This window comes from Lepisosteus oculatus, chromosome 4 (assembly GCF_040954835.1).
Source record: "Lepisosteus oculatus isolate fLepOcu1 chromosome 4, fLepOcu1.hap2, whole genome shotgun sequence".
NCBI classification, from domain to species: domain Eukaryota; kingdom Metazoa; phylum Chordata; class Actinopteri; order Semionotiformes; family Lepisosteidae; genus Lepisosteus; species Lepisosteus oculatus.
Window position 1 is genome coordinate 66,051,715 of NC_090699.1, and position 25,762 is coordinate 66,077,476.

The following is a 25,762-nucleotide window of genomic DNA, read 5'->3' on the forward strand; positions in this document are numbered from 1 at the left end:
TCCTGGATTTGCTTGTAATCACATGTGTACGTCTGCACCCTGCAACAGCAGGACGTGTGTGTGTGTGTGTGTGGTGGCGTGGCTGTTGTCTGTTCTGTTAAGTTCACAAACAGCTGGTACATTTAGCAATGACCCCCCAGCCTGGTGCTGTTTGTCCGGCGGGAGTAAAGGCCGGGACATTGCGACACCCAGCTGATTAGCCCGGACCCGCTGCCCGCACCGATTCCTGCTGCCTTATAAATAGGCGAGCGAGCGCGACCAGTGCGGGCTTCCCTAGCGCTGCGGGCTGGGACGGGACAGGACAGGACAAGGGGGGGAGTTTGGAAACAGCTGGAAAAGTTGCGGGTTCAAGTCCCGGTGGGACACCAGGAGGAGGCACAGCACTCCACGCAGACGGGCTCTGTGGTTCAAGGCGTCAGAGCCGTGAAAAGGAAGACTGTAAACACGCCGGAGGAGCGCAGTGATTGGAGAAGCGGCTGCCTTGTCATCCGGCCGCTGGAGGGGCCGACGCACGCCCACCCCGGGGCACGGAGCGCCGCGCGAGGAGGTGAGCGAGGTGCGCGAGCTGCAGTCCTGCGCCGGGAGCTGCGCAGCTCGCGCCGTGTGCCGACCAGAGCCGAGAGCCTCGCCTCGCGCCGTAGCGCTCAGCGTGTGTCGGCGGCGCTCGGGCGGGCGGGCGGGCGAGCGAGCGAGCAGCCGCGTCGGATCCGCGGGGAGACATGAGGGGCTCCGGCCGCTGCGCACGGGTCCAGACCCTGGACAGGACGGGTAAGGGCGAGCCCGGGTCGTGCTTCCCCTGCTGGCGAAAGGTGTGTTTTGTGCCGCCCTGCTGCAGCTGCGGGACGGGGGCTTGTGCGCGGCGGAGGAAGTAAACAAGCCGCCGTCACGTAGGCAGCTCCGGTGTGTGTGTGTGTTTGTGTGTGTGTGTGCGTGTGTGGGAGCTCACACGCGCGGGCTCAGGGGCGCCGCGAGGCTCCGGACCCCGGGGTTCGAGCGGAACGCCCGTCTCGCGCTGGCACCGGGATCGTTTCTGTCCCGGTTCCCCGAGGCCCCGGAGTCTCGGCTCGGCTCGGCTCTGGGAGACTGCGCGGAGTGGAGCAGTTTGCTGGTGGGTGTGCTCTTGCATGTTTCTCTTCTTTTTGCACAAATAAAATCCGTGTCTCTGGAGGGTATCGATTGAAAAGTCAGGGGACGTGGTGTTGTAAATAACCAGTTGCTTATTCTGCTGGGATTCGGACCTGCTCTTCGCCGGGGGCTGTGCGGGTCGGTAGTGCGCCGATGTCGGGTGTCCGCTGGGCAGCTGTCTGCACTGACGAGCTCCCGGAAGCCTGCCCTGTGAGGGGTGTGCGCACGGGCAGCTTTCGAAGTAACGTTTCAGCCTGGAGAGGGAGGTTATTACGAAAAACCACGTCTGGATGTGGAACACCGCAGCTGTAGTTTGCACTGGGGAAACTGCGATTTCCTTAACCGCTCTGTGAGGATCTGTGTCTATAAGACAAACACCAGGCTCAGCTCTGCACGTCCTCTGTTGCAGCGATAGTCATCATTGCTGCTTTAGCGTCGTGCTCATTACTGGTACATTAGCAGACAGCGTTGGCGTTCGTGGTACAACCCCAGACGACAAAGTCTTGAAGGCGATTTTCGGGGAGATCCGCCGCACAGAATTAAGCCTGTTCCCTGAAGACCCTCCCCCCATAAGAGTACGCGGAGGTGAAATCTGTCGGTATACGTGCGTGCAGGCCAGGCAGAACGCCCCAGGTCCCGGGTTCGGTTCGGCAAAGCGGTGCTGTACCCGGCCCAGGCCAGCACTTTCCCCTTTGGCCCAGATTCGTCACTCAGGCCGACCTGTCCGTCAAACACGCCGTGGTTCCGGGGGCGTGTCCGGGGGCGGGACAATAATAAGCCGTTGCCACCGCGATCACCATGACAGGCGGGCGACCGACCAACCAGCTTCAGCTAGCTTGCTCGAGCCAACCAATCAGCGCGGGTCCTGTCCCAGGTCCTGGCCTTCAGAATTTCAGCATGGGGGTTTAAGGCTGTAGAGGGACGACGGGCTGAGCTTTGAGTCAGGCCTGTGTGGGAAGAGACCTACACAGTGGAAACCGAGAGGAAGCAGTTTTGGTTTCACTGCTGCTCAGGACCCGGTTTCCTCTTGGGTTTTCTATATATGCGCCTAAGGAAGACTTCAGTCGTGTTTTCGCGTCGTGTGTGGAGTCACGATCTCGTACAGACCAGAGCCCCGCCGAGCCGTCCTGGGTTCGGTTCGGCACGGCCGGGCCAGGACGACAACGGGAAAGGGAGAGGGAGAGCTTTCCTTCCCTCTTGGCTGTTTTGCCGTTGTCTCTGTCCTAACGGTATCGCACTCGTAACAACACTCCCCTCCCCTCCTCCCCTCCTCATGAGCCCGGCCGGGCAGGGCGCCCCGAGTGCTGGTGTTTAAAAATAGAGGCGGCCGGGAAGCTATGCACGTGTCTCCGGCCGGTATGCGGCACAAGCTCTCCGAGCAGATAAGAAGTGGCCTTTTCTTCTGGCTCGGGAGAGACGGAACAGGCGGTTCTGGAGTGACCGGGGCACACGTGGGGTGACTGGGCTCGTCTCGTGGGTTTTGGTTGCTGGTAGATGAAAGACCTGAGAATTTCAGTCTCTATGGGGGGGGGGTGAAACGAAACAACTGTGCCACTACTGTAGCGATGGAGTTTGTTCCAAACCCCCACCCCTCTCTGTGTAAAGTAGTGTCTCCCGTGTTCTGTCCGCCCTGGGTCACCCTAGACGTGATGTGGATCGCCCCCCTGCGCCCTTGTCTTTCGCCTCGGCCAGTGGCCCTCAGGAACGTGGATCCCCTGAAGATCGGCTGGCTCTCCTCTTGCTCTCTTCAGAGGACTGATCTGTAGTTGTGATCCGCTGGCGGTGTTTGTGCACCTGCTCTGCAGCCTGATGAAAAGGCCCTGGTCTGGCAGGGGACACAAGACACAGAGCTGGGGCCCTGGGTTCAGCTCCGGATCTGGACTGCTATAGTAATAATAATTGCTTACACGTATATAGCGCTTTTCTGGACACTCCACTTAAAATGCTTTACAGGTAATGGGGATTCCCCTCCACCACCACCAGTGTACAGCCCCACCTGCATGATGCGACGGCAGCCATAGTGCGCAAGAACGCTCCCCACACAGCAGCTCTCAGTGGGGAGGAGAGCAGAGGGATGAAGCCAGTTCAGAGAGGGGGGTTATTAGGAGGCCATGACTGGTAAAGGCCAGGGGGGAGATTTGTCCAGGACACTGGGGTAACACCCCTACTCTTTTCGAGAGACGCCCTGGGATTTTTAATGACCACAGAGAGTCAGGACCTCGGTTTTACGTCTCATCCAAAGGACGGCGCCTGTTTACAGTACAGTGTCCTCATCACTATACTGGGGCATTAGGACCCACATAGACTGCCAGGTGAGCGCCCCCTGCTGGCCGGCCCGCGGAGGGGAGCCGCAGTGGGGTTCAGTGTGCTTGGCGCTGGGTCTGTATGGCACTCAGGACTGCCTGAGCAAACGATTTGAAGCGAGCGGCCCGACCGACTCGTCCAGTCAGCGTGGGCGATCCAGAGCTGAGCTTGAATGCCGCCCTGGGGACACCGTGCTCCTCCGGGACTGGCGCTGGGCAGCGCTGAGCCCCGGGACAGCCCGCAGGCCGGTCCCTGCGATGAGGGGGCTGGCTGCCTGCCGTTTCCCAACGGTGGAGAGCGGGGAGCTGCGTGCTTGATCCCCATGTGCCTGTGAGAGGTCAGTCTGCTCCTGTCCTGCTCCTGTCCTGCTCCTGTCCTGCTCCTGTCCTGCTCCTGTCCTGCTCCTGTCCTGCTCCTGTCCTGCTCCTGTCCTGCTCCTGTCCTGCTCCTGTCCTGCCAGGAGTCTCCCAGGGTCTTTTCTGGGCTGAACCTACAAACTCCTCTCCATTCCTCTTCCCCATCTGTCAGAAGGAGCTGCTCGGTTCAGGGACGCAGGTGACGCGGACATGCCTTTCATGGGGGGGTACTGCACATCTGAGATACCGCCTAGAGCCCCAGAACAATGCTGGGAATGCCATCTGGCAATTACTGAGGCCATAAACGGTCTCTCGCGCTTCAGCTGACATTGTGGATGCGTTTGAAGTCGAGAATCCGCTGCCTGGGGTTCTCCCTCCCCGGACTCCGGCCCTGCGGCCGTTGGAGGAGAACCGGCAGTGTTGTTCTGGGAAGGTCAGTGCGGTCCGGCGGGCCGTGCCGGGATGTGTCCGGGAGACCCGGCGCTGGCAGGCTGCCATGGTGTGGGGCAGGGCCTGGGTGGGCACCCCTGTGGCTCAGGGTGGTGGCAGCAGGAGCAGAGTATTGTCAACTCCAGTGGAGACAGAGCAGAGAGCAGCGCGGGGCCCCTGCTGCCACTGCTGTCCTGCGCAGTGTTGTAGCTCATTGCCATGGGAACAGGTCCTCGGGGGGCAGGCGTGAGGAGGAGGAGGGGGGGAGATCGGTACATTCCAGGAACAGCGTCCCTCACGTCCTGCACACTCCCAGCCTGGCCTGCGCAGGGGTCTGTGTGTCTGTGTGTCTGTGTGTCTGTGTGTCTGTGTGTCTGTGTGTCTGTGTGTCTGTGTGTCTGTGTGTCTGTGTGTCTGTGTGTCTGTGTGTCTGTGTGTCTGTGTGTCTGTGTGTCTGTGTGTGTGTGTGTGTGACGTGTCCTGCTAGAGTGGGTGGTGCAGGCAGGACAAGACAGAGTGGGACTCTGAGAGTGGACGGCCACTGTCTCACTCTGATCTCTGAAGCACTTGTGGCCACTCTTGAGGAGGGGTGAGACTGGCTGAGCAGCATGGGACTGTCACGCTTGCCTATCGACAGGACTGTGAGCGCTTTAGACAGCCAGGCGGTGAACGAAGAGGGCCGAGGTGGAAAGTAAACCCAGAACAGGGGGCATGTCTTTACGCAGAGGGTGGTGGGAGTGTGGAACGAGCTGCCGAGCCATGTGATTGAAGCCGATAGCCTGGCTTCTTTCAAGACGCAGCTGGGAAAGATCCTGGGATCAGCTAGCTTCTCGTTGCCAACAGGCTGGATGGGGCGAATGGCCCCTCTCCTGAAAAATCGCTGTAAGATCATGGTAAAGGTACACCAGGGAGCAGCAGAGGATCTGAGGCTCACGGTGAGGCAGGAGGCTGGCTGTGGGCAAGAGCTTCTTCAGGAGCCGTGCAGACCCCTGAGCGGAGGCGCAGAGCGGTTCTGGTGCTCCTGCAGGAGTGGGTCGGGGCTGGAGGGAGGCCCGGGTCCTCGCCGGCCCGACCGGTTCGGTGCCGGGACAGAAGTCCGGTAGTTTTGAAGTTTCGTGCGCTGGCAGCTGGGCAGGGAGAGGACATCTCTCGAAGGACGGCGCCTTTTTACAGTATAGTGTCCCCGTCACTACACTGGGACATTGGGACCCACACAGCCCACAGGGTGAGCGCCCCCTGCTGGTCCCACTGACACCTCTTCCAGCAGCAGCCTCAGCTTTCCCAGGAGTCTCCCCTCCAGGTACTGGCCAGGCTCCCAACAAATCCTGAATCTCTACAAATCTTAACTCAAAACTCACCTTTTTGCCAGGGTCTGTGTCTGATATCTCTACATTCTGTCTGAACCTGTACATCTTTAATTTTTTCTTTTACTTTTTCTGTTTTTTTTTTGTCACTCCATATAGCACCCTCGTGTTTCGGAAAGGCTCTTTGTAGATGTTAGCATCTGTGCGCAAAGTCCCACCAGGCCAGTAGCCCAGCTTGAGTTCAGTTTTTCTGTTGGTGGGATTCTCATGCCCTGTAGGGAGCTGGAGGGTTTTATAGTTTCTATGCGCTGGAGTGTGACCTGCAAGGTCACGAGGAGAGGCGCCGTATCGCGTCTCTGTACTGTCGGTGAGGAGGACACCTAGTGTCGGCTCTGAGAACTGTCCACGGATGGTGTCTAATGAAACGAGCTGTGTCCGGGCTGGCACAACAGCAGGAAAACACAGCTCGCTTCAAGCGGAGCGCCCCTGGCGCCGTAGCTACAGGAAGGTTTCGGTGGTCGTGCAGGGGAGCGAGGGTCACTAACGGCCTAGGACTGGAGTGCTCCAGGAGACTCGCTCGTTTGTGAGGCCCACACACCGAGCCCATGTAACAGGTTTAACATGACTCAGCGGCCGCGAAGGCTTATAAGCGGGTTCCTGTTATCCGAACATCTTCTGCTGCGTCTGCAGCAAATTACAGGATTGCTGACCCTGCTGTCCGCGACAGCTGCCTCGGCGGCCTGAGCGAGCCCGGCAGCGCAGGGAGATGCCTCCCTCTAGTGTTGGGACGTGGAAGTGCATGTGAGCTCAGTTACAGTATCGATTGTATCAGTACCGTGTGGAGGGGTTCCGGTATCAGTCCGGGGTGTCTGGCGGCCCTGATCAATGTGTGCATTTCTAAAGCTGGCGGGATGTCCTCTGGTTCACACGGCGAGCCAGCGAGCACGTTGTCTCCGACTGTGCGTCGGGTATTATGACCTTGGCAGGTAGGTGACGTGCAGCTGCATTGAAACCCGATGGGTGGCGCTGTGCGGGCTGGCGGGTCTGCCCGACGCCCTCAGACCGACTGGAAGCTGCAGCTCAGCTCGTCCAGCCGGACTCCCGGGGCGGTTCTGGGATTCCAGCCGGGTGGATCTGAAAGATTGGTTTCGGGTTTGGCTCGCTCCTGTCCTCCACGAGCCTCGCGGTCGCGCCACGCTGGCAGCTGACAGCTTGACGTCCTGTCGGCGCAGCAGAGACACGGCCGTGGAGGCGGCGTGAGAACAGCTGCCCCCCCGGAGAACAGTGGGGGCAGAGGCGCCTGCGGCAGCGGCAGCATAGCAGCCACAAGGTGGCAGTACTGTGCCGCTGGGGCAGGGAGGGGCGACGTTTGACAACACCTGCAGTTTGACAACATTCCTGCCGCCGCGGTTCACAAAAACAGCTCGGCGACTGAACGTGTTGAAAGACCATTTGACCGTGAACCACACGGAGCGCCTCGGCGTGGGGTGGGGCTCCCTCTCCCTCGTCCTGGGCAACGCGAGTTGCTGAGCTCCCCAGAGAGCGGCCCGAAGTGTGGAAAAACCGGGGTGTCCCAGTCGGGAGGAATGAGCCCCAGTCTGTGGGGATGTCGGAAAGTGGGGAGCCCCGCTCGGCTCGAGCGCCTGCAGGGCCGGTGGTCAAGCGGGCGAGACCGGACGCGGCCGCCGTGTCCGGTGTCTGTGTGCGTGAAGGTGTCGGGGGGGGGGCGCGCTCTGTTCACGCCCAGCGGCAGTCCGGTCCAGTGAACCCCGGCAGAGCGCAAGGCCAGAGTGGACAGGCCTGGGGCCGCGCTCTGGGGCAGCGGAGGCGATGTTGATTTACACTGATCAGCCAGAAAAACAGATCAGAGACCGGAAGTCAGGTTTCAACAGCGGTCTGAACGCTTCTCCCTTTTTAGTGCAGATTCTGCGAGGTCGGTGAGCGCAGCGCCCGGGTGGGGTCCCGGGGTCCCCAGTCCTGCACGGACACCCCCCGGTCCCGGGGGTCTCTGTGGGGGGGGGGGGGGGGCGGTGTGAGTGACAGGGACACGGGAGAGGCGCGGGGCTGCGGTAGCCGGCTGTTACTCTGTATCCACGCTGGAGGGGTGAGGGTGGAGGGGTTGCTGTTGGACTCCTGTGCACTCCGGCCTAGTCGCTGTGCACGCTGCAGCTCCGCTCGAGCCCGGGCCCTGCGCACGCCTCCCTGGCCCCTCCCCCGCGCCCCGCCGCGCCCTCCCATTGGCCGGCCGCCCGCCCGCTCCTCGCTGCGATTGGCCACGACGGGGGCAGCATCCTCGGCCCATGTGGGTCTCATGTGAGACGCTTGAGAGAGGCGATTTGTTTTTCCTGAAACCAAAGCAGTTTTTTTTTTCTAACGTAACGCCGGGTTGGGTTGAGACTTCCCTGTTTTCCTCCGTTTTGCCCAGACCCTGTTAACCCTGCAAGCGCCGCCTCGCCGCTGCAGGGTTCGAGAGCTCCTCGTGTGTGTTTACGGTAGCGCAGACATGGTCAGAAACAGCCCCGCAAGCGTCTGATTCCTGCTGGGGAAACCTGTTTGTTTCTGCGGGCGCAGAGCTGGGCGGGGGGGGCTGTGTGCAGGTCCCACGGGAATGTTTTAGCTTCGTCACAAAATTAACGCGTCGGCTGGTGTATAATAATCTCCATCACGAATCTAACGTTCCCAGTTCCCTTTAAATACCGACAGAGGTGAAACGACAGCTGCTGTTTTTAAACATTAAACAGCAGTAACAGCTGGGCCTCCTTGTGGCTGCCCGGTCGCAGCGTCCTAAACACGAACTCTTGCAGCTTTCCTGACTGAAAAGATGCTTTGAAACTTGGTGCCTGAAAACGGGCAGTTTATTGTTTTTTTTATGTTTTCCATGAAATGCAGAAGTGAGAGTAAAATCGGTGGCTTTTCTCTGGAGCATTAGTAATGTTTTCTTTCATTGATGCAGGCCTTTAACTTACACTGAAGCAAAGGCGGAATGTAAAATCTCAGTCTGAAGGTTTCCTACTGGCGCACTCTGTATAAGGAAACAAAGCCCCTGAGAACCGTTTGTTTCCCCAGGACAGGAATCCCTGCTCGGTATTTCACTCACCCGCTTGGCCGATAGTTATCGAGGACATTGACAGTGACATTGACGGTGACATAGTGACGATCTGGGAACCTACAGTGAGATACAAGGTGCAAACCTTCAACCACAATAAAGCAGTAAAGTGACGCAGTTTGCACGACGCGGTTGTCTAGTTCGTAGCTGCCGGTGAAGGAGATCCCGACGCCGAACAGCCGTGCGCGGTGTTTCGGAGGATTACGGTCGAGCCTCCGCTGCCCCCCCCCCCCCGGCCACGTGACAGGCTCCGCTCGCAGTGCAGCGCTGCGCCGCGCGCCGCTCCGGCCAGTGTGCAGCCCGTCGCTTATAAAGAGGCAGCGGACCGGCGCTGGGCAGCAGGTTGATCCCGGTGACCCGTCGGCACGGACCAACCCCCCCCAGCAGCCATGGCGTCCCCGCGGGAGCTCACCCAGAACCCGCTGAAAAAGATCTGGATGCCGTGCAAGAACGGCCTTCCCGAGGCGCACAGCTCCCAGCGGAAGGGTAAGCGTGTCGCAGACGGGGCAGTGCGGGCAGACAGCACGATCAGAACCACCGACCGGCACCAGCCCGGCTGTGCGAGTCTCGGGTTCGTCCTCGCGGGGAATCCGGTGTTGTTGCATCACCGCCGCGCGCGGGGGGGGGGACCCGAGCGCTCCCAACTCTTCCCCACCCCCCGAGTCTGGACCCCTGCGTGTCCGACTGACACCCGAACCCTGCTGTGGTGTCGCCGGGGTGCGATGTCGCCGTCGCTGTTTAACGCGCTGCGCGTGCGGGCTCGGTTCTGACGCAGGCAGATCTCCGGGCTGTTCCGCTCAGTCGGCGCCGCCAGGGCGGTGCTGTGGGTTCATGTGCCCCAGCACCTCTGGGCCCTGCCGAGTCCTTTCCCAGGGCTTTATTGGAGGCTGGCGATAATGTGGACCAGTTCTGCGGTTCGGGCTCAGTTGTAGTTCAGTCTCCCAAGGAGGTATTGGCTTTGAACACCCCCGGCGGATCGACGACGGCAGAACCGGACGAGCGCAGTCGGAGCGGGGGTCATCACCCGAACCGAACCAGCACGGAGACGGACACTGGGTCAGTCCTGCAGGAGATGCGGCTGCGGTCTCCTGACTGACCCGTGTGGTCCGGCCCCTTAAACCTGGGATCCGAGCGGGGAGACTCCCTGGACTCCACTCTGGATTCCTTAAGTTTTGGAACTTTCTATCCGAGAACGATAAAGCGGGTGTTTTTTTTTTATCTTGTGGGGTCAGAACTTCAGCAGTTCTTTGTATGTTCCCAGTGACTTGTGTTCGGCGTCGGTTCGATGCCAGGCTGCCTGCGCCCCGGTGTCCCAGCTCTCACTGGGCTTGCCGGTTCTGGCTCCGGGGCGGTCTGTGCTCGGCGGCGCAGGTGCGAGGGCTGGGGGGTGTCGACCCGCTCAGGACCAGGGGCGGGTGAGCTCTCTGGAGCTGGTGGCTCTCCCGGCCCGGCCCGGCCCGGCCCGGCCCGGCCCATTGGCGTTAGCCTTGCAGCAGCTTTGGGCAGGGCGTGTAAACGGACTGGCGCGCCGGTGCCGAGTCGTGGAGTTTCACTGCAGCAGTCCAGGCGCGCAGGTGGAGGTCTGTTCCCTGCAGAAGCAGGTGTGCCGGTGTGACTCTGCTGCTCCCCAGCAGACGAAGCCGCGGCCCGGCCCGTCTCCGGGGGCCCAGGGGAGCTCCCAGGCGTGTGCAGCGGACGAGGGGAGGCAGACGGAGCCGCGGTGTTGGGGGGGTTGCTCGCATGACAGAGCAGCGCGAGGGGACAGGACTCCTGCTGGGCTGGTCGGCACAGAGGCGTTCCCAGCGAAGTGCCGCCTGTTCCTCTGGACACACAGCCCCCTCTCTGCAGTGGCTGGGCACCTGGGGGGTCCCTGCCGGTGACGAAGCTGTCTTTTCCACCCGAACACCCAGGAGGTCCGTCCTGACCCCTAGAGAGGCTGTTCGCGAAGTGGAAACACATTTCATTCTGTCCCTCTGTTGGAAGAGGGCCTGTCCGCCTGTCTCTCAGCCTGCAGGGGGCGCTCTTTCTTCATTCAGGCACCTCGAGGCTGTTTTTAGCCAGTGTACTGCTCTGCTCCCCCTCCTGTCCTTTCCTGGGGGGGGGGGGTCAGTGTGTCTGCAGGGTGTCCAGTCCTGTCCAGGGGGGGTCAGTGTGTCTGCAGGGTGTCCGGTCCTGTCCAGGGGGGGTCAGTGTGTCTGCAGGGTGTCCGGTCCTGTCCTGGGGGGTCAGTGTGTCTGCAGGGTGTCCGGTCCTGTCCTGGGGGGTCAGTGTGTCTGCGGGGTGTCCGGTCGTGTCCTGTGGGGGTCAGTGTGTCTGGGTCCGGTCGGCCCGCGGGCCTGCTGCGGGCCGTCGCTGTGCGCCCCCCTCACCGTGCTCCCCCCTCTCCCTCTGCAGTGTGCATGACCAACTGCCCCACGCTGATCGTCACCGTGGGCCTGCCGGCACGGGGCAAGACCTACATCTCCAAGAAGCTGACGCGGTACCTCAACTGGATCGGCGTGCCCACCAAAGGTACCGAGCCCGCCCTGTCTCCTCTGCCTCGCTGGCCGGGGCCCGGCCCGGAGTCCGCCTTGCTCCCATGGGACTGGGAGACGGGTCACGGACGAGAGTGTCCGCTCTGCCCGGTCTGAGTAGCCCGCTGGCCTGCGGTGTCTTGGAAGAGAGGACCAGGGTATCAACGCCATGGCAACCTGTTCCACACTCCCACTACCCTTTGTGTAAAGAAGCACCTCCTGTCTCGATGAGTGGGTCTCGCCCAGCTGTAGAGGGTAGAAGGAAACCAGGGTATTGGCTTCAGCACTATGGCAGGGCAGCTCGTTCCAGACCCCCGCCACCCTTTGTGTAAAGTGCCCCCCCCCCCGGCTGTCCCCTCCGGTCTGTGTCTCACCGTCTGGCCGTCTCGTCCTTCCAGAGTTCAACGTCGGGCAGTACCGGCGGGAGTGTGTGAAGATCTATAAGTCCTTCGAGTTCTTCCGCCCGGACAACGAGGAGGGCCTGAAGATCCGAAAGTAAGAGCGCCGCTCCGAGCCGAGGCCGACGGCCGGCAGGCGTGTCCCGCTCCGGGCTCGACACCCCTGCGGTCCTGTGGGGGGGGGGGCTCCCGAGTCCGGCCTGCTTGCTGACGGGGTCGGCTCTCTCTCTCTGTCTCCTGTCTCGCTGCAGGCAGTGCGCGCTGGCGGCCCTGAAGGACGTGCGGGGGTACCTCAGCGAGGAGGGCGGGCAGGTGGCGGTAAGTACAGACCCGGACCCCCCCGTCTCGCGCGGGGCGCTCTGCCCTCTGCCCTCGCTCACCCTCCTCTCCCGCCTCTGCTCCCAGGTCTTCGATGCCACCAACACCACCAGGGAGCGCCGGGACACCATCGTGACGTTCGCGGAGCAGAATGGCTACAAGGTGAGGGGGGGGTCGTCGGGGGGGCCGCCTGGTGGAGTGGCGGGCCGGGGCTCGGGGGGCTCGGGGGGGTCGGGGGGCACACCTGCGGCGTCCCGGGACGGGCCCTGCTGTCTCCTCCACTGCTAGCCGCTCTGTCCAGTTGAGGGTCGTGGGAGAGCCAGAGCCTGTCCCACATGCAAGGGGCACAAGGCGGGGTACCCCCCCGGACAGGACGCCAGTCCATCACGGGGCACTCGGACACACAGCCGCGCGCACGCTCTCTCTCAGGCGCGCGCACACACCAGCAGCCAGTTAATCAACCGGCGTGGCTCTGGACTGCGGGAGGAGAACATGCAAGCTCCACCCCCGCAGCACCCCCGAAACTGAACCCCGGCCATGCAGCCCATCGCGCCCCCTTTGCCGTAGCCCCGAGAGCAGGCGTGAGCTGCCTTGGACAAGCCTTGGCGCCTCAGAGGCCCTGCACTTCCTGAAGCGCGCGGGTCCCCCGAGAGGATCGCTGTCTCCCCTCGGCCTGACGCCCCGGTTCCCCCTCCCACCTGCAGGTGTTCTTCGTGGAGTCCGTCTGCGAGGACCCCGAGGTCATCGCCGCCAATATAGTGGTGAGTCCAGGTTTCAAATCCGGCGCTTCTCTGTCCTCGGACGCCGCAGCCTCGCAGCCCCGCGGGGAGCTGGACGGGGCGACCCGGTCTCACGGGTTTTCCCGCTCGCCTGTCTCCCCCTCTGCAGCAGGTGAAGCTGAGCAGCCCGGACTACACCGACTGCAACACGGAGGAGGCCGTGGAGGACTTCATGAAGAGGATCAAGTGCTACGAGAACTCGTATCAGACACTGGACGAGGTTCTGGACAGGTGAGCGCGGGCACCGTGTCGGGGCTGGGGGCCTCGGGGGGGCCGGCAGCGAGTCGAGCTGGGTCCCCTGTTCTTCTGCCCAGAAAGGTTTGGGGGCTCAGGGCCCGGCTCGAGCCCGGCTACCCCTGTCTGGGGTCAAGGGGATCCGTAGCTCGAGCTCCGAGGCTGCACACCTGTCGTTTGATCCCTGCTGCTCAGGTCAAGCTCTGTTCTTCATTTGGGGGGGATCACCCCCCCCCCCCCCCAGACGTCTCTGACCCCATTTCTCTGGCTGTGTGCCCCCTGAAGCGCTGAGACCCACGCCTCGGCCCCAGAGCTCGATTCAGAGCTGGAGCCCTGTGATAAAGCCAGCGACCCCTGACCCCTGACCCCTGACCCCTCTGTCCCCGGTCCCGCAGGGAGCTGTCCTACATAAAGATCATGGACGTGGGGCGGCGGTACCTGGTGAACCGGGTCCTGGACCACATCCAGAGCCGCATCGTGTACTACCTCATGAACATCCACATCACCCCTCGCTCCATCTACCTGTGTCGCCACGGCGAGAGTGAGCTCAACGTCAAGGGGCGCATCGGGGGCGACTCGGGGCTCTCGCTGCGGGGCAAGCAGGTAGGGCGCGCCCCTTCTCCCGCGGGGGGGGTGGGGTCAGTGAGGGGCCGCGGTGGTTACGCTCTCTCTCTGTGTGTGTGTGTGTCCAGTTTGCCAAGTGCTTGGCCAAGTTCATCCAGGACCAGAACATCAAGGACCTGAAGGTGTGGACCAGCCAGATGAAGCGGACCATCCAGACGGCCGAGGCGCTGGGGGTGCCCTACGAGCAGTGGAAGGCGCTCAACGAGATCGATGCGGTAAGGCCCGCCGGCGCCCCAGCGGTCCGGTCAGAACCGCCCTGCCGGCAGGGTGGAGCAGGTCTACTCCGTCTGCTGCTGCCCGGGAAAGCCCAGGACTTCCAGCCAGGCAGCTTAAGTGGATCGGATTAGTCGAGGATGGGTGGGCCGACGCGGGCGGGGGTCAGGGAATGGGAAGGGATGTTGCTGGGGAGCTCCAGGAGGCTGGAGCGGATCGAGCCGTTCCTTTATTGCGGGGCGAGAGGGTGGTGGGCTGCGAGCTCTCGTGTGCGTCCAGGGAGGTCCGTGCTGGGGGGACTCGGGCCGCTGTGCTGGTCTGGGGCTCCGTGCAGACCGGCTTCTACTGGTGATGCTTTATATAGCGCCTTTCACAACCCCATCTCAAAACACTGTACGATAAATGAAGCAAAGACCTTAGCAGCGCACAAATCCATTTTAATACAGTAAACAGAATCCAGTCTGTTCTGGTTCACTAGTGATGGGTGTTTTCTAGGCGTCTGGTACCTTTTTCTCTTCTGCCTGTGGGTGCCTGCACACACGACATGCGGTGAGCTGGCGATCTGCCATGGGCGTTTCCCAGCAGCGCAAGGACCGACTCCCGTTGCCTGATTGATAAGGGATGGATGACTGATTGATAAGTGACTGATAAGGGGTGGATGTTTTTGGACTTGGCCCTTGGTTTGAAAGTGCTGACGTGTCTGTTCCTTAAACTCGCGTTGGCAGTTTGAGGAGGACAGAGTCCAACGAACATGCGAATGCGTAGGACTTTAGGGAGGTGACAGGTCACTGATGTCTTTGCCAAATTCCGTTCAGGCTGCAGTATTTGGAATTTTATTCCCAAATCCACGGGGAGCTGGCACTGGCGATAGCGGCCGATGTGCTCCGGTTCAGGTCTGGGCGCCGGGGGAGCCCCGAGCTCCATGTCCTGCCCTGAGCGCTCCAGCTGCCTGCTGGGCCGCAGTGACGCTGCAGTCGGTAGTGATGTGAACAGGCTGTGTCAGTACCCAGCCTGCCAGGCCCAGTGCTGAGTGAATGAGGGCTGGCCTGAGTGCCGGGCTGCTCTAGGCTGGAATCTTTTGTTTTGAAGCAGAACGTGATGAGGGCGACTGTCTGACCCCTCTCTGTCCGCTGTCTGTCCCAGGGCGTGTGCGAGGAGATGATGTACGAGGAGATACAGGAACACTACCCCCTGGAGTTCGCCCTGCGCGACCAGGACAAGTACAGATACCGCTACCCCAAGGGAGAGGTAGGTCTGCCCCTGCTCCACAGCGCCCCCTGCCTGTGCTGGAGGTGTGTTCTGAGCTGGTCTCGCAGTCGATGGCGAGTCGTTTTCCCGCTGTGGTCTGCTTGTGTCACCAGACCGCCGCCCACTCCTTGCAGAAACTTCGCCTCCAGCCTCAGACTGTAAGAGGCCTTTTGCCCTGGTGCAAACTTTACCCCACATTTCCTAACTGATAAACCCAGGGGAGAGTTCCTAGCCGCTGTTTCTTCACTCGCTGCAGTCTCGGGGCAGATGGGCTCCTCGCGAGCGCGGTGCCCGGCTCATTCTGCCCCCTCAGCAGACGACGGATTGCTCAAGCAGCCGACTCGGCAGCTGGTGCAGGGGACTGGGAGAGAGGGCCCATCAAGGCTGAGAGCCGAGCGATTAACCAGAGCGCATCTGCAGCCCAGCCGGACCCTCACCCCATTAGCGCCCGTTACCGGGAGCTGGCTGGGTCGTTAGCAAGGCTGTTGCTAACCTGCAGCGAACCTTTGGACTGGTCTCCTGTCTCCTATTAAATGTTTCCTGGGAGTTGTTTGCTCTGAGGGAGTCATTTAGTGCCTCTAATGGGCTGATGGAGCTGGGATCCCTCTGATGTTTGTTTAGTTACATGATGTCTTTGCCTTTCCAGCTGACTTGTAGTTGAAATGCACAGCAGAACACAGGTAAACAGAGGAGAGGGGGGCTGTGAGAGAGTGTGCGTGTGTGTGTGTGTGTGTGTGCGCGCAGTGATCTTCAATACAAGAATGGCCACCACGTCTCCCTCTTTGCAGTGCTGTTGTGTGTCATGGAGCAGAGCTGTTAGAAACTTGTGTCCTGGCTGACTGACCGCTCTGCGTGTCCCTGCAGTCCTGTGAGGACCTGGTGCACAGCAGTGTGTGTGCGTGCCTGTGTCCTGACTGACTGACCGCTCTGCGTGTCCCTGCAGTCCTGTGAGGACCTGGTGCACAGCAGTGTGTGTGCGTGCCTGTGTCCTGACTGACTGACTGCTCTGCGTGTCCCTGCAGTCCTGTGAGGACCTGGTGCACAGCAGTGTGTGTGCGTGCCTGTGTCCTCACTGACCGATCTGCGTGTCCCTGCAGTCCTGTGAGGACCTGGTGCACAGCAGTGTGTGTGCGTGCCTGTGTCCTGACTGACTGACCGCTCTGCGTGTCCCTGCAGTCCTGTGAGGACCTGGTGCACAGCAGTGTGTGTGCGTGCCTGTGTCCTGGCTGACTGACCGCTCTGCGTGTCCCTGCAGTCCTGTGAGGACCTGGTGCACAGCAGTGTGTGTGCGTGCCTGTGTCCTGACTGACCGCTCTGCGTGTCCCTGCAGTCCTGTGAGGACCTGGTGCACAGCAGCGTGTGTGCGTGCCTGTGTCCTGACTGACCGCTCTGCGTGTCCCTGCAGTCCTGTGAGGACCTGGTGCACAGCAGTGTGTGTGCGTGCCTGTGTCCTGACTGACCGCTCTGCGTGTCCCTGCAGTCCTGTGAGGACCTGGTGCACAGCAGTGTGTGTGCGTGCCTGTGTCCTGGCTGACTGACCGCTCTGCGTGTCCCTGCAGTCCTGTGAGGACCTGGTGCACAGCAGTGTGTGTGCGTGCCTGTGTCCTGACTGACCGCTCTGCGTGTCCCTGCAGTCCTGTGAGGACCTGGTGCACAGCAGTGTGTGTGCGTGCCTGTGTCCTGACTGACCGCTCTGCGTGTCCCTGCAGTCCTGTGAGGACCTGGTGCACAGCAGTGTGTGTGAGTGCCTGTGTCCTGACTGACCGCTCTGCGTGTCCCTGCAGTCCTACGAGGACCTGGTCCAGCGGCTGGAGCCGGTCATCATGGAGCTGGAGCGGCAGGAGAACGTGCTGGTCATCTGCCACCAGGCCGTCATGCGCTGCCTGCTGGCCTACTTCCTGGACAAGTCCGCAGGTGAGGGGTGGAGACAGGCTGGGGAGCACGGTCCGAGCCGATCTGGCCGCACCATCTCACTGGTGTCCATCTCTCTCTCTGTCCTGCAGACGAGCTGCCTTACCTGAAGTGCCCCCTGCACACCGTTCTGAAGCTCACGCCCGTGGCATACGGTAAGAGGAGTGCGTCTCTGCTGGGGCGACAGGCCTGAGGGCGCCGCGCAGGGCCTGACGCAGACTGCTCGCACCTGAGCAGCGATGCTGGAACCCAGCGGTAGCCCGAGCAGATGGCCTGTCTTTCTGACAGTGCTGACTTGGCCAAGTTACACCTGCATTGCTGCAGTTTTCTGCAGTGTAATTGGATTCGAGGGTGGAGGGGGCTGGTGTGTGTGTGTGTGTGTTTGTGAGAGAGAGAGAAAACAATGACCAAGGAAGGAAACAGCAAAAAGAAACAGTCCCTAATGAAGAACAGGCTCAGTGACCACAGCTTGGCCATAGAAACTGGATGACCAGGCAGACCTGGCTGCCCAGAGAGGACAGGCTGTGCTCCCACTGCCAGCAGGGAGAAATAGAGACAGAGGTGCACTTCCTACTGCACTGTGACAGATACTCTGGGATTAGAGAAACATTCTTCCCTAAATTTACAAATCTAGTCCCAGAATTCCCACTCCTGCCAGAATCACAACACCTCCCAATCCTACTGGGAGAGGGAGGAGGGAACTCGGCTGAACTGGCAGCTCAGTGTGTGATCTCCCGTCACAGACTGAGGAACAGACAGTGAGCCTGTCTCTCAATAATAATAATACAGTGTGTGACCTCCTGTCCCAGCCTGAGGAACAGACAGTGAGCCTGTCTCTCAGTAATGCTCCATATGTTTGCTTGTAAATGTATTATGTTGTGTCTGTAGGTCTTATGCTAACTGTATATGCTTTGGCAGCACTGATTTATTCAATGGTCATGCCAATGAAGCTCCTTGAATTGAAGAGAGAAAGAGAGCGTTGAGTCCCTCGTGTGGACAGTGCTGGTACTGCGCCCACCTGCTGAAATTCGTGGCCAAGCCGCTGGTTCCTTGTTCCTGAGCCTGGTTTCCTGCCAGCTTCCCCTTTCGGGATTCCTTCACTTCTGTCAGTTTCAGAGTTGACTCCGTCAGGATACTTGTGCGCTAGGCTCTGTGCAGCGATGACCAGTTTTCCAATACGTGCTCATAATGTTGAGTTATCCCCGACAGAACCTCTGTGGTCCATCATGCTGTTATTCTGGCTTGTTCTTTGATTGGTTGGGGACCGAACCTGCTCTTCCCTGTTTTAAATGCTGACGGGCATTGCTCGTGACCCCTGTGTGACCCCCCTGCTCTCTCCTGTGTCCTGCAGGCTGCCGAGTGGAGTCCATTTCCCTGAACGTTGAAGCGGTCAACACGCACCGGGACCGGCCGGAGGTGAGTTCTCCCTGTGGCGCTGGGCTGAACCCCGACCTGCCCGTTCCCCTCTGATCCCAGGCCTGCTCTCTGCTGCCTGTCCTGTGAGATTATAACATTCCGGCCGCAAGCTGTCTCCTCGGATCGTCCTCGCGGGTTGTGTTTTTCGATGAGCGCTGTGGTGGCTGTACACCTGTACCCCGATACCACTGGGGCACCAGCCATCACCCCCCCGACTCTGGATGGCGCCACCGTGTGGACAGTCTGGGAATGGCTGCTGCCCTGAAGTGCCTCCAGCTCTTAGTGTTCAGGCATGGTGCTATCTGCAGACTCACTGACCCCCCCCCCCCCCAGGACAGGACACCCTGCACTCACTGACCCCCCCCAGGACAGGACTGGACACCCTGCAGACACACTGACCCCCCAGGACAGGACTGGACACCCTGCAGACACACTGACCCCCCCCCAGGACAGGACTGGACACCCTGCAGACGCACCGACCCCCCAGGACAGGACTAGACACCCTGCAGACGCACTGACCAGCCCTGCGGGACAGGACTGGACACCCTGCAGACACACTGACCCCCCAGGACAGGACTGGACACCCTGCAGACACACTGACCAGCCCTTTTTTTCTGTCCTGCAAGTCTGCCCTCTTGGGACTGTGAGGGCGTTGTTCCGGTCGGACCTGCGGGCCCAAGATGGCGCCCCCTGCTGTCCCCTTCCCTTGATCCTTTGTAGCAACAGCTGTCAGCAACATTGCTAATTAAGAAGGCAGATAGGCAGTTAACCCATTAAGTCCTGTTTAAACCCCTGCTTTGTCCTGAAACGGGAGGTTCAGGGTTCGGGCCTGCAGAGAAGTGGTTAAACTCATCCCCATCCTGCTCTGAGGCTCGTGTCCATCGGGGGCTGTGTTCAGGTGGGGGGGCGCTCAGAGTGCCTGTGGGACTGGAACCCGCATCACAGCTTCTGGGGCAGAGAGGGCGAGTGTGTGTGTGTGTGTGTGTGTGCTCGTGGACAGAGAGCCCTGGTGTGTGTCTGTGTGTCTGTGTGTCTGTGTGTCTGTGTGTCTGTGTGTCTGTGTGTCTGTGTGTCTGTGTGTCTGTGTGTCTGTGTGTCTGTGTGTCTGTGTGTCTGTGTGTCTGTGGTGCAGCTGCCCCTCTGATGCCTTCTGTTTTTATCATTGCACAGAACGTAGACATTTCCAGGCACGCAGAGGAGGCCCTCATCACAGTCCCCGCACACCAGTGACACGCCTCTCTCTCCCAGAGGACTTGCCTTTCACTTCTTTTCATGGCTTTCTCTGAGAACTGGGATCGCAGCCGGGTGTGCTGGAGTTTCTGAATCATCACCCTAAGAGCCTAGCTGTCCTCCCCCCATCTCGGATAGGAGGCACTCCAGCTGTCAGACAGGGTTTGTGTGCTAAAACAGAAATGAGGGGAAATCGCAATACGAGTCTAAAATGATTTTTTTTTTAAATTGCAATTTACCAAGCAGTGAAGATTGTTCCGTTCCTGCAAGTGACAATGATGAAATCTTTACGTTCGCTGGGGCAACAAATTCTGCGGGCGTGTCTGCGCCCGTGCTGGAGGGGTGAGCCCGGGAGAGCCCGGCTGCTCCGGTCCCGGAGGGCTGGGCTGTGGGCCGCAGGCAGGGGTACCCCCGCGACGCCGCTGGGGGGCTGGCGGGGCGTGCAGCCGCAGTTGTGCACGGCTGGGCTCTCGGGGAAGTGCTCCTGTGGGTGAGGGCACCAGCGCAGCCGGACGGGCCCCCCAGCACCGGTCCACTGCAGGTTCTGCTCTTCTGGGACATCACTCCTTCCCTCCGGGGACCCCCGCCCGCCCTGCCCCTCCGAAAGCGCGCACGTGTGTGTGTGTGTGTGTGTGCTGTGAGTCGTGCTCCTCAAGTCGAGCTGCTTTTCCATGTTTCCATGTAGCAGGAAGTTGCAGATGTCTTGATAAGGGGCAATTTTTTTTAAAATAAGAAATGCAACTGAAACGACCTGGTTTTAAAAAGCTGGGATCGATCTCGTGCCTTTTCTAGGGGAACTAGGCCAAGCCCAGCCTGCTCTGTTTTCTTTCTGTTTTCATGTTTTTATTGCGGGACTGAAATGAGTTCCCTTCTAATCGAGAAGAAAATGTATCCGTGTTCATAAAACTGTCCTTGATTGTTTTTGAAATGAGTGTTGAGACCTGTGCAATGAGTGATGTGCGACATCGGTGCCCCTGATTTAAAAAAAGAAATCAGTTGTGAAATGTCATGCTCTACTGCTGTGATGCCAGATCAGATTGACAGGGTGGGGGGGGTTCGACTGGGGTCCTGGGGAATGCCTGGACTGGCAGATTCAAGAGGTTTAGGTTGTCTTGGTCTGTTTTTATTTTGCACATGACAATAGGATCAGATCCTGTTGATCCACAAACAGCTGCCCCAGAGGGTGTGCGCGCACAAGTTCATCCCGAGCACGAGTTCAGTCACAGCTCGGAGCAGTTCTTTGATCAGGTGTTGTTTAAAATTAAACTATTGTGAACGAAGGTGTGATCCACACTGATTTTTGTCTCTTGATGAGTGGTTCGGAAACCACGTTTCCAATCTGGTCTTCTACCAGCGCTGCAGGATGATGGATTGGACTTGTACTACCTGCTGTCTGAGCCCATGGGGTCCTGATGCAAGGGGCAGAGCTCCTAATGTCCTGGTTCTGATCCGACATGCTGAGCTCCAGCACCCAGGCCCAGTCTTCTGGTTCTCCCCTGGTCTCAGCAGTTCATGACTTGAGTGGGTCCGTGAGTGACCTGATCCGTTACTGCTGTCAGGCCAGTGTCCACCCGGCGGTTCTGGTCGGCTCAGCCGGGGGGGTGGAGAGCTGGCTCTGCTGGGCTGAGGGTGCTGGTGCTGGCCCGCGTGCGTCTGGCCCAGGGCTTCGCCGTTGAGCGCGCAGCCTCTGTGCAACACTAATCCGACGGTCCCGATTCGGAGCGGCCGCTAGCTCGGGCGCAGGCACTGCTGGTGTTCTTTCGTCTGCGGCGGGTCCGAGCCGGCGCCGTGCTCGCGGTGCTGCCGGGGGCCTGGGGGGAGCGGGAGTGTGCTCTCGGCGTGACGTGCCTGCCTGTCTCCCCTGCCCTGCGCGGTCCGGGAGGAAAATAAAAGATCTGTCAAGCCACCCAGTTTCCTGGCCCGTTTCTGTTTGTGCTTCGGCTGTCTCTTGTCAGTGCTGCTCCGGTGTTTTTCCGGGGGGTGGAGATGAGTGAGACGGGTCTCGGCCTGGTCTCGCCCCCTCTGCACCGGGCGCTCGCTCGCTCTTGGGTCTCTGAGCTCGTCCGCCGTCCACAGCGGCTGGTGACATGGCGCAGGCTGTGGGGACTGCTCCCCTGTGCTCCCCCCTGGTCTGGGGGTTCCTCCTGGGCTGCGCCCTGATTCCAGATATCTACCCGGGGGACGCCTGGGAGGCACTTTCCAGACCCCCAAAGAACATCGGATCCCCAAAACATTCCCATTGCTTCTGTGAGCGGCTCCGAGTGTGCCCCCAACGTCTCGCTGGGGCCCGAGAGCCAGCTGGTTCTGCAGCCTGGCCCGGCCCAGCGCTTCCTGCAGCGCCCTGGACGGCCGTACTGGACCGGCCATCTTGATGAGCGCACGAGGCCCTGTGGCGGGGCAGCGCGGGGCCGGTGTCCCCGGCCGGGCCGGCGCTGGGCGTGTGTGTGAGGCGGTGGGGCTGGCGCCGATGGAGAGGCGGGCTGCTGGCCCGGTGAGTGAGGTCGGGGCCGTAGGCTTCTCTAGAGCGCAGGACACTTCTCAGCTGCGTTAGCTTGCCGGTTGGAAGGTCCTCTATAAGACCTGTCGGCCTCCGGCCCGCAGCCCGGACTGTCTGGACACTGGTTCTACAGGACCTCGTTTTCTCTCCCTTAGTTAACCCTTGATTACCCGGTTGAACTCACTATGGACGAGTTGAAGCCTTGATGGGAACTCCCAACCCTCTACAGGGGCCTCCTCTGCTTTGGGGGTGTAATCGAGATGAGTGAGGCCGGGTGCTGTGGCCGCTGTAGACCCTGCAGCCGAGTCTCCCCAGAGAAGGGCTCGGCCTCCGGGGGCGCTGACCACATGGCAGAGGTCTCTGCGTGAAGCAGCGGGTGCAGGTCCCATTCAGTACAACTGGGGTAGTGACATCTGATGCTTTAATTACACACAGAGTGGTGGGTGTCTGGAGCACGTTGGCTGTCCTGTGGGCGGGGCAGCTTCACCGCAGTCCTTCATGAAGCAGCTGCATGAGCTGTGTAGATCTGCAGGGAGCAGTGAAGGGCAGCTTGTGGAGGTGCCAGGCTTCCTGTCATTCATAATGAACTGCCTGTTCTGCAAGCTTGGACGCGTTTCCTCTACTGACCCTTTTTCTGCTTTCATACGTCAAGGTGCCTGAAGACACTGGGGTCAGTTTGTCCAGGTGTTGTTTATTCTCTCTCTCTCTCGGTTGTGTTTTTATTCTTCAGAAAGTGCACGTGGACAGGTCCAGAGAGGACGCCTTGCAGACGGTCCCACCTCACCTCTAACCTCTGACCTCCGACCTCTGGGGCCCGCGCCGGCGCCCTCTGGGGATCTCTCGCACAACAGACACCCGGCTGTGGAAGAGAAGAGGGGCGCCGGGGTCGGGACCCCCCCTCCTTTCTCCTGCTGCAACGCACCCGGCTCAGCTCCACAGGGTCTGGTTTGTGGGAAGAAGCTCGGATCAGAGCCCGGCTCTTCCTCCGGATACGCCTGACCTTCCCGAAACCTGTCGGTCTGGACCTGTCAGGACCGCTGACCGATCCGCGGGGGGGCCAGACCCCCGACCCCCCCCGAGCCTGCTGCTGCTGTGGAGGCTCATGATCGCCGCAGAGGGGGAAATAGTCTGCTGCTTAAAATTCCAAAACAGGATTATGGAATTCTAAGACGGCAATCAATTTTCTGTTTTGTGAAATGTCCTGATTGTGGGGAGTGGCACGGACAAGGGACACTGGGAAAGATGTACTTAATTTTGGCTTCCTTCCTCAAGTTTCGTTCGAAAGGAACTTTAAAAACGAGTGAAGCCATTCTGAAATGCTTTCAGTCTGTGCCTTTTTTTTGTCATTCAAAAGAATGGGTGTGAGAACTTGAGTTTTATCCGATGCGTTTGAATCGTGTATCTCAGGTCAGGGTTAAGCAGTTGCTGCTGCTGTACTGGTAGTTTCTGGAGCTGCTGAAGGCTGAATCGAGTCCTGGGACTGGGTCCAGGCAGACCGAGCCCCTTCCTTAGCAGGACCCTGGTGATCCGAGAGCCGAACTCTCTCCGCCTGCGGCTGGGCTTCACTGCAGGGGCCTGGGCCCAGAGCAGTATGGAGGTGATAGAAGACCCCACCCAATCACACGGGGGGGGGGGGGGGCACAGAGAGAGAGTTCAGAGTGGGGCTCCCGAAAGAGTTCAGGGTGGAATTTTCTGTTACCCTATATAAATACATTCCTAAGACAGCATGAGGGGACTGAATCTCTTTGGTCTTGATCAGAGGACTGGAGTAGAGGTATCAAGGTTGGCTGTGTTCTTGAGGTGTGAGAGCTGTAACCTTTACTACCCAGAGCGGTCAGGTTCTGTGTCGAGAAGAGACAGAGTGACACTCCGAAGTCCACTGAGTTGTCACGGCAACAGAACCGCAGCAGAGGCTCCGCTGATGACATCACCTCTGACGGCAGTGCTGCGGTTGCCGTGTTACTGTTGCTGGTAGTGACATCACGCAGAGACGGGTTAGTGTCCGGGCTGGCCGGGAACCTCGTCTCCGTGCGTTGCCTGGAGAGGAGTCTCTGCTCCAGCCCTTTTCTTATTGTTATGCTGGTTGATTTAGACAGGTTCTGGGTTATAGGCAGGAAGGGCTTTTTTTTTTAGAAATGTATGTGTTTAATTTGATTTTCCCTGAAGTACTTTTTTTTCGTTGTTGTTGTGTGGTGGGAAGACGGTTTTGGCAACTAAAAGCAATGCTGGAATTCAGTACTGAAGTGTTGGGAATATTTATCAGGTCGTATCTGACTAATAAAAGGCAGGAGGAGGGATGGATGGGCTCCGGCTCCGTGCAGAGCCGACTGGAGAAGCATCCTTTATCGGCAAAGAGCGTTCAGACAGCTCCCACAGGCTGGGAAGGGCTGGAGACGTTGGTACTGCTCTGGGAATAAACATTGCAAAGGAGGAATTCCTAATTGCAGGCGCTGGGGCAGCCAGTAACTGGTTTAGTCCAAGGACACAAGAATGAGTTTAATTACCATCGCCACTAATTTTGTCCTAAAATTAAGTCCTGTGTGGCGCCGCCTGTCCTGTCTGTCTGTCTGGTGCACCACAGCGCCCCCCCGTGACTCTCTGGGCACCTGCAAGCACGCAGGGCTGGTGGAGCTGAGTCCTTCCCCTGCTCTGGACTCCTGAATCGTTCCCGGTCACGGGAGACCCAGCCCTCCCACAGCCCCGCCTGTCCCACCCAGAAGAGCCATGTTTTACTCTCAAGCTGCAGGAGTGCGTTAGTTTGTATTATGTATAAACACACACACACACACACAGGTCAGTGTACTGTCTGGTGTTCTGCTTGAAAATACTGTACGATGCAAAATCCTGTGGTGTCGGGCTGGAGTTGAAAATGCTGTGCAAAGTTCACAACACACCGGTTCTCAGCGTGGCGCTGGCAGCTAAACATGGACTCCAGGGCCTGCTCTCTGCCCTGCTGGGGGGAGGAACGAGTCTCTGTGTCAGCCGCCGCGCGGGAGGGGGCTCTAGAGCGAGAGCTGGGGTGCTCTGTCCTGGGGGGACACTGCCCACCGGCCGCTGCCTCTGCAGTCCGGCTGGTTGAAGATCGGGGACCCGGGGCAGCCAGGCGGACTGCTGCAGGTGCGAGGAGCCATTTCGCTTGAAATCTGCCCTCATTCAGGGAGATTTACAAAGACCTCCTCCCCCCTCCAGCCCTGATGCCCCCTCCCGTCATGAGCGCGGGCCCCCAGGAGCCCCTGCAGCGGGCGGGCGCGGACCGCGGGGTCACCGGGGCGCTGCCGCCGCCGAGGGGGAGAAACACGCTGTGGTTGTAGTACCGTGGAAACGGGGGTCCCTCCTCCCCCCGTCTTGGCTCGGGAGGAAGACGGGGCGGCCCGGCACGCTCAGCGGGGTCCTCGCTCCAGCTGTGGCACAGAAGAGCACATCTGGGAGGAGAAGTGGCCTCTGTCCGCGGGCGCTGGACCTGTCCAAGTGCAATAGCTCCTCCGCTCGGACACGCGGGGAGAAACAACCCGACACGGCCCCTCCGCGACCTCTAGTTTGTTTTTTAATGTAAGTGTATTCAGTGAATGTCTCTTTAAAAATAAAATACCCGAGCGCTGGAAGTGCAAACCCTGCTTGTTGAGAGCTGCTGTGTGAATTTCCAGGCCTGGTCATCTTCCAGGCAGGGCCCTGTTAGCCGCAGCCGGTGTTCTTCCAGGAACAGCAGCTCTGGTGACGGAAGAGATCTGGGAGATCGCTGCCCTGCTTCACAGAGCCG

At 60.0% G+C, this 25,762-nt stretch overlaps 1 protein-coding gene across 6 annotated transcripts; it reads left to right on the top strand.

The window, feature by feature from the left end:
• Nucleotides 1–257: 257 nt before the first annotated feature.
• pfkfb4b (6-phosphofructo-2-kinase/fructose-2,6-biphosphatase 4b) lies at nucleotides 258–25,619 on the top strand. Of its 6 annotated transcripts, none has more exons than XM_069189626.1 (14): nucleotides 258–556; nucleotides 11,019–11,135; nucleotides 11,536–11,632; nucleotides 11,787–11,853; nucleotides 11,941–12,015; nucleotides 12,558–12,614; nucleotides 12,742–12,863; nucleotides 13,262–13,469; nucleotides 13,559–13,705; nucleotides 14,847–14,951; nucleotides 16,736–16,865; nucleotides 16,955–17,017; nucleotides 18,214–18,278; nucleotides 19,449–21,418. In XM_069189626.1, exons 2-14 carry the CDS (start codon nucleotides 11,024–11,026, stop codon nucleotides 19,506–19,508), a joined length of 1,308 nt encoding a protein of 435 aa, XP_069045727.1. In that variant the 5' UTR covers nucleotides 258–556; nucleotides 11,019–11,023; the 3' UTR covers nucleotides 19,509–21,418. The 6 variants fall into 6 exon arrangements, with proteins under 6 accessions (XP_069045727.1, XP_069045725.1, XP_069045724.1 ...); XM_069189624.1 differs by having other exon boundaries at nucleotides 258–547; XM_069189623.1 differs by lacking the exon at nucleotides 258–556 and adding an exon at nucleotides 563–768.
• The last annotated feature ends 143 nt before the right edge of the window (nucleotides 25,620–25,762 follow it).